Source organism: Phaethon lepturus, unplaced genomic scaffold, assembly GCF_000687285.1.
Source record: "Phaethon lepturus isolate BGI_N335 unplaced genomic scaffold, ASM68728v1 scaffold48843, whole genome shotgun sequence".
Lineage (NCBI taxonomy): Eukaryota > Metazoa > Chordata > Aves > Phaethontiformes > Phaethontidae > Phaethon > Phaethon lepturus.
The window spans coordinates 3,590-10,875 of record NW_010530713.1 but is presented as its reverse complement, the minus strand read 5'-3'; the positions used below and the strand labels follow the sequence as shown (position 1 = coordinate 10,875).

The 7,286-nt window shown below is 47.5% G+C and overlaps 2 protein-coding genes across 2 annotated transcripts in view; one reads left to right on the top strand and one right to left on the bottom strand.

Moving 5' to 3' along the window:
* Positions 1-3: 3 nt before the first annotated feature.
* SYS1 (Sys1 golgi trafficking protein) lies at positions 4-1,985 on the top strand (the record flags this gene model as incomplete). The annotated part of the gene is made up of 3 exons (XM_010284332.1): positions 4-90; positions 721-788; positions 1,368-1,985. Coding segments are annotated over 3 exons (396 nt in total), but the record flags the coding sequence as incomplete, so codon positions are not given.
* Positions 1,986-6,877: 4,892 nt separating this feature from the next.
* Positions 6,878-7,286, bottom strand: part of LOC104618678 (neuritin-like) — a gene marked incomplete at its 5' end in the record, with an annotated part of 3,994 nt that continues 3,585 nt past the window's right edge. Inside the window, one exon of the mRNA XM_010284331.1 lies at positions 6,878-7,103. Coding sequence (XP_010282633.1) covers positions 6,878-7,103 — 226 coding nt within the window. The remainder of the gene's footprint in view (positions 7,104-7,286) is intronic.

Sequence of the window (7,286 nt, the reverse complement as noted above, 5' to 3'; positions counted from 1 at the left end):
GGCTACTACAGCTCGCTCGGGCTCTGGCTCGCCCTCCTCGGCACCCTGGGCAGGACCGGGCCCTCCCTCCACCAGGTCTTCAGCGACGAGGTGAGGGCGCGGGCCCGCCCGGGCCCCGGGGAACCGCCGTGGGCACAGGCCCCTGGAGCGTGGGGTGGGGGCCTTGCTTGGGGTCTCCCCCGCGGGGACGCAGATCCTGCTGCCCGTGTAGGCATCGGCCGGTGTTAGAGACAGCGCCTCGCCATAGGCGGCACGCCAGTATAGAGGCAGACCTCCCCCACTGCATGTAGATGCCCCTCAATGTACAGACAGACCTACTGTCTGTGTGGGTGCCCCCAGTATGGAGGCAGACCCCTCCTTTTGGATAGAGACAGCACCTCACTGTATAGGCGCCACCCTCCAGTGTAGAGACAGACACCCAGTATAGGTACCCCCAGTGTAAAGACAACCACGCTCCCCCATAGGTAACCCTGTATGGAGACATACACTCCACACCCTGTTTAGGTGGTACCCCTCAGTATAGAAACAGAGCTGTCCCTTTTCTATAGGTACCCCCAGGCAGAGAGACAGATCTCTTAGAAGGACTGCTGTAACTGCTCAGGCTCCTCTTACGGATCACAATCAGCGGAGGGCAGTGCCGGTGCGGCTGGGCCGCGGGAGGAGATTACGTGCTGTGGGCTGTGATTTGTGCCATGGTTTCCTACTAATAGTCCCATGTAGATTTTAGGCTTTTCAACCCCGCCTGGGAGGCTCTCCATGATGGCTTTCATCCTCAATGCACTCACCTGGTAAGTCAGCAACTAGCTGGAGCACCTGTGTCTTGTTCTTTCTTAACATTAGACAAGAATTCAGCATGACCTGCTGCCTCTCTCAAAACATCTCCCAAAAGCTCTGTGCCTGGTTGAGCAGGTTTGCTGAGGGCAGTTGGGAACTGCTGACTCCTAACTTGCTAGATCCTGGATAAGTCATTTTACTTTACTGCCTCAGTTTCCCAGCTGGGAGTGAGATTTGCCTCTGAGAGAGATTTTACTGAAAATTCAAATTAAGCAGTCTCAGCAAACACCGATCTATAAACAAGAATGTATTTTGCCACTGGGCAAGGATTACTGGGGGAGATTGTGCAGGGCACCAGGCAGAAATTTTTAAACTAAGAGCTCATTTCCCTGACATCAGATGATTAAAAAGCTGTATTTAAGTCTTGCTGCAGGGGCTGGGAGCAAGGTCAGAAACAACCTGTCCTTAAAACATTTAAGAAGCTCTAAAGCAGCTAAATAACTAGCACTGACAACTTAGAATAGCTCTTCCTGTATCCCCTTTCCCATAGGCACACAACAGTTTGTTTATTAATCTCTGTCTCTATTTTGCAGTGCCCTAGGCTTGCTGTACTTCATCCGCCGAGGAAAGCAGTGCCTGGATTTCACAGTCACGGTTCACTTCTTCCATCTTCTGGGCTGCTGGATTTATAACTCACACTTTCCCTCAACCCTGACATGGTGGCTGGTGCACATCGTGTGCACTGCACTGATGGCCGCGATCGGAGAGTACCTCTGCATGAGGATAGAACTCAGAGAAATCCCCCTCAATTCTGCCCCCAAATCTAACGTATAGACTTGCTCTGGCAACAACATGCTGCGTTATGTCATTGTTTCCAGCACAAGTGCATCTAATGCCTGAAAATCATCCCTGAAGAAGCACAGCAGGTCTGTTTTGACTTTTTTTTTTTCTCCTTTGGACCTTGGTGGCTGCATGAGTGTGAGCATCTCCTCTGGCATCAGCCGACAACGGGAGAGGAGCAAATGTTTATTTTGTTAACACAAAGCATTTAATATGACTGTGTGGCAAGTGTGCTCTTAAACTCTTCACTCGTGAGACTGTTAAAAGCCAGGTAGCAAAACTTGATGCATGAGGAGCATCTGGAATTTAACAAATGTGGGAGTGCCCTGTATGGGTAATGCAATGGTCAGCTCTTCTTGTGGGAGCTGGCACAGTGAACAGTGGGGCTGGGAGCTGCTCCTTCTGATCTGTAACTTGTTTATTTGGGCTTTGGTGCGGAAAAAAGTCAAGGAAGTGAATGGATGGGGAGAAAGAAAATAGTTGCGCTTACCTGAATCACCAGCTGAGACCCTAAATAACCTATAATGTCCAATGGGTTTGTTTGCTGTTTCCATGTTTAATACATAGAGATGTCAGCAGTTTGCTGAAGAAATCTTTTGTAATAATAAAAATACTATGTTGCTGTGAGCGTGTTACGGTTCTTCTGGGAAGCTGAACACTGCAAGAAATATCACGAGCATCTGTATCATGGCAGCAGAAGGATTCAGCCAGAGGAGAACATGTGGCTGTAAAATGCGCACTGCCTAGTGCACTGAAAGTTTCCTACAATAAGTATTTTGTACCTCTGCTCTGAAATGAAGGCATGAGTGAGTGCTGTCTTGGGAAGTCAGCCAGCATAATCCTTGCTTCAGGAGGACTGTCAGCAATCCAGGGTCTCCACACATTCAGCCTGAGGCTGGAGCTGTCCTTGGGGAAGCCTGCAAAGGTGTCCTGGAGCCACACTGCTGTTCCCACTTGTCAGTCTTCCTGTCAGGCTTCAGAAGTCTAGCAACAGATCTGGTCTTGTAGGGGTGATGGCTAGTTAAGTGAGAGACTGCTGCTTGTTTCTTAAAGTAATAGGATGTGCCTTTATTTAGAACCCCTTCAAATATACATCATCTGTGGGCAGGCAGGGACAACACCTTACTGCTGAGGGGCCGAAGCTGGATGGTTTGTTCTTCCAGCTCCCACAGCCCAGGCAAGCAGACCTGCATCCTGTCTAGTTTCTGCTGAGGGATGGCCAGTTTGTGCAATCCCAAATGAGGGCAAAGCCAGTTCTAAAGACAGATTTTCTCCTGTGCAGCATCTTGCTGCAGTAGCTTTCCTTTTTATGTTAGTATTTGGAAGTGTTAATTTGCATAAATAATTTGCTAATTCAGTTTGTTGAAAAGTGGTGGGATGATTTGAGATGCAGAAGTTGATAAACTCTTTGAGGTTGCTCTTTTTTGTTACTGGGGGAGCTGTATTTCATTTCCTGCTCTCATATTCAGATACTATAAATTGAGGCAGGCTAACATCCTGATGTTTTAAATACTTGGCAGATCTGCATAGAGGAGGATTGCCAGTTACATTTATTTAGACAGAACTTCTTCTATTCTGAGATTTCTCCAGGACCTTTTCCTGACCAAAACCCCTTTAAGCACAGTTTTAGAACAGCAGCTGTCTTTCAGAGGAAAGAGTTTACACAAGTTTTTTTCTGGGCAGGAGCCAGCGCTTGCTGGAGGGCCACCCAGAGGTCACTTCCTAGGGCTTTCCCTGCAGCTCTGCGGTCAGCAAGCAGTTCATCCCTTCTCGAAATCTGCTGGTTTCTCATACGCAAGGATACCCACCTTTCTTCCAGTTGCCTTCAGCCTAGATATAAACTGGTCTTCCAGTAGGTGCCAGTATCTCCTTCAGAAAAGAGCAGTGAGTGTGCTGCGATTGGCATAGGGGCACTGAGCAGAGGGCACGCTCTGCCTCAGGGCTGACAAACACTGGCTTGGTATCAGTCGTATTTTAGGACTCTTTCAGGGTCATTTTGTCCTCTCTTGCTTTCTGTTGCTGTTATTGAGAAAGAATATTCCAGTCCTTAGGGAGAACAGGGAAAGTTTACAGGTTTAATTCAAGGCTTAATACCACACCAAAGCTCATGGTGAACTCCTGTGTTCTTCAGGGGTAGTCTTAAGGCAAGTGTGAGCTAGAAGACTAACTACAGTGAATATGAGAGCAAGGAGGAAGAGCCACATTTTGTCCCATTTCTTAAAGGAGAATGGGCAGCTGATCCCAGACTTGCTGTGAGACAGTATTAAAGAGGTGCTATCTTTGTTCCCCTGTAAGAACAGGGGAAAAAAAAAACTTAGACCAAGGAACTTACCTCCTTTACTTTCTGAATACATGGGATAGATAGGCTGTAACTGCTTCAGCAGCCTCCCTTGCCAGGGGAGTGAAGTCTGGGTGCAGCTTTGTATCTGGAGACACTTGGAGCAAGGCCACAAGAAAAATCCTCGACAAATGAGGATTTAACACAGAGCCTGTGGGACAAGCACAGAGCTGCACTGCATCAGCATGAAGTATGCTGTAGGATTAGAAATGCTTTCTGAAAGTTTGCTGATTTTGCCCTTGAGGACTGAATCTGTGTATTACTACTTTTTTAAAAACGGAAACCTACTGTAATTGTCCTAGTCATAGGGGAAGTTCTGCTAAAAATGAAGTATTGATTGAGGAGGGAACCTCTGAAACTCATCACTCCCACACCGTGAGACCTAATTTTCCCTCACAGGCTCACACACGCTTTCAGATTCAGGAGCACCTTTAGCTTTAAAAAAGTCTGCTGCTCCATACCAGAATGGTGGCAGATGGTCTTTGTTTCTTAATGAATCTTTGATTTTTGTGTGCAATAGTTGAGGGATTTACTTCCAGGGAAGATATGCCCCAACACCTGCTCTTCTTACAGACAGCAGTAGTGTCAGCTAGCCATGTGCATCCATGGTTTTGCAAGAAGATGACTTCTTGGAGCTCTCTGCTGAGAGTTTTACATTCCCCTTCCCCAGAGCTGTTTAACAGAGAGGAAGATGCCAATTCCAAAGAGAAGCTAAGGGTTATGGGGTTTTGTGGGGCTGTGCTTATTTGTTTTCTAAAGGCGTTAAACATCGGTTCTAAACAAAGAGCAGATACAGAATTTGGATCCAAAAAGACTCCAGCCTTGGTTGTACATGATACCCACCTACTTCAGCTTTCCCCAGCCACAAACCACAGGCAGAAGAGATAACAGGGGGAGGGCTTCTGTTGGAGCAGAATAAGAAGAAAAAACAAAGCAGCTGAGTGGTGCACTCCAGGTTCTGCAGTGCTCTGGTTTACCCTTTCTCCACTACTTATCTTAAGGCTTTGTGCCTGAGATGCTGAGTACATAACAGCTCTGTTCTCTGTAGAAAACCTAGGTGCCTGAAGTGCACCAGCTGCTCCTCCCTGGCTTATTTCTTGGTATTTGCCTCAATTTATTTATACTGTCCTGCTGCTGCAGGAGCGGAGTGTTAGTGATAGGGAAGATAAGAACATGCAAATGCCAAAGGAGAGCAGTATGACCCACGATTAAAAAGCTCAACACCAGTGTTGTAAAAAGATCTCTTGCTGTAGGAGAAGCTTGCCCATGCGCCTGTAATGCATCCAGTGGGATCTCTGAGGATAGCAGGGCCCCGGATCCACTGCTCACACTTTACAACACATTTTCAGGTTTAGGGACACCATTTCAGAACCTCCTGGTCCATTTACTGCTGGTGGTATCTAGCGCTGTGCCTGCTCCCATGGCAGGCAGCACTCAAAGCACCAGTGCAAAGTCTTCATTCAACGTTTCTCAGGACCTTGAGGAGCCATGAGCCAGCTCTGTTAGCAGCTGCCTGCCCCTTCTGAAGACAAAGCAAGTGCCCTGGTAAGGGGCCAAACCACCTGTGAAAACAGCCAAAGCGATGTATGACACATCTAGGAAAGTCAGTCTGAAATACCTTGCTAGTTAAACATGGAAATTTCAGATCTGATGCAAAACAGATGAGTTGCATAATTAGGAAATGGAATTCACCACCACATCCAGCTGTTGAGTCCTAGTTTAGAGCATGATGAAGACCAGCTCCTTCCCCATTCCAGAGTGGCAGCACTGCATGGGGAACTCATTGGAAGTGGTAGAAAGTTCCAGCAGGACTCACTGTGCTTCCTCTTAGCAAGAAACTGCCCCGAGACCCTCACAGGAACAGGTTACAGACCTGCGCTGGGTTTCCATGGCTCCTACAGCCTGTGCAGCCGTGCAGGGCACAGAGCTTCATGAGCATCCTTAAAACACAGAATTGCCTTGTACTGCCGCATAATGTTGTTGCGTTTTTCTAACATAGCCAGAAGTCACTTGCAAGCACCTCTCTGTTGCAAATACTTTCATGCTTGTACTGAAGCTATGAAACAAACAACTCAGCTGCAAAGCAGACAAGAAGAGACTCAAACAAGAGCCAGGACAAATAACTGCTTGCTGTAGGCTCTACAACAAACTTTAATACTCTGGAATTACACGCTGCCACCCACAGAGCTGCTTACAGGTGCCCTGGGGAAAGCTTTAAAGCAAAAGTGTTCCTATAAATTGTTTTTGTCATGCTAGTTTGTCACTCCCTCTCCCCCAAATATTTTTACCCTCTATTTCCTTAGAAAAGGGATTTACACATAACATGGGAGTTACTCAGGAATCCAGATGTGTGCAAGAGAAGAGATCATGCACCCGTGATTATTCCTCAGCAGGGGTTTCACCATGTCCTCAAAGAAAAAAGGCCAGTACAGAGCATTAAGGACTCCTTTCTGCCTTTGACAGGACATACACTGTCCGCTGCATCTCACAGATCAGTGGTTAAAAATGCCCACCTTGTTTTCAGTGCCCAAATCAAAAACCTTGAGAGTTGATCTGGTAGAAACAGTCAAACAGGTTTCCTTCCAGTAGCCATAGAAGAGTGCAAAAGAACCCAGTGTTCACAACTGATTTCTCATTTTCCCCTAAATCCTCTGCCCCGTATTTACAAGGTCCCAAATTCTGCAGTCAGCCAGGTCTGCGCCTGTGCCTTGAGGCAGAAGGGGACAGGCATTATTCCAAATTACAGAGAAATAGCAAAACCCAGGAGGTGCTGCCAAGCTCTTCTGCATCTCACAGGCACAGGATGGAGCCAAGCGTTCACTGAGCACCGCACAGCGTATTCCTCAAAGGTTTGGAAAAAATGATCAGAAAGACATCACAACACACGCCGCCACGACTTTTGTGCAATACTTACAGAGCTGCAGTTTATAAGTTCAGCCAAGTGACAATGAGGGGGATGCTGAGGAGGGAAACGTTGGGAACGTGGGTCCAGGCAAAGCTTTGAGCCGTGCTGGGACTGCAGAGGTCAAACAAGCTGCCTTGAAATTTGATTTTTCGAGACTCCCTTCTCAGCATCTCCCAGACAGCTGCTGCTTCCTTCTGGCACTCCCAGAGCACTGTCAGGGCACACGTGTGAAATTCATCCCAGTACCTGCAGCCAGAGGAGACACCCGCACCATCAGTCCAAGGAGCGGGGCAGAGCCTCGCTGCCCCAAGCCCACCCTTCGAGCAGGCTGTATTTTGTGCAAGTTGCCCAGACTATTCATGGCCTCCATTGTCTCCCAGAGTGTCTTGGATAAAACTCTAAACATCAAAACACACTGAAATCATTTCT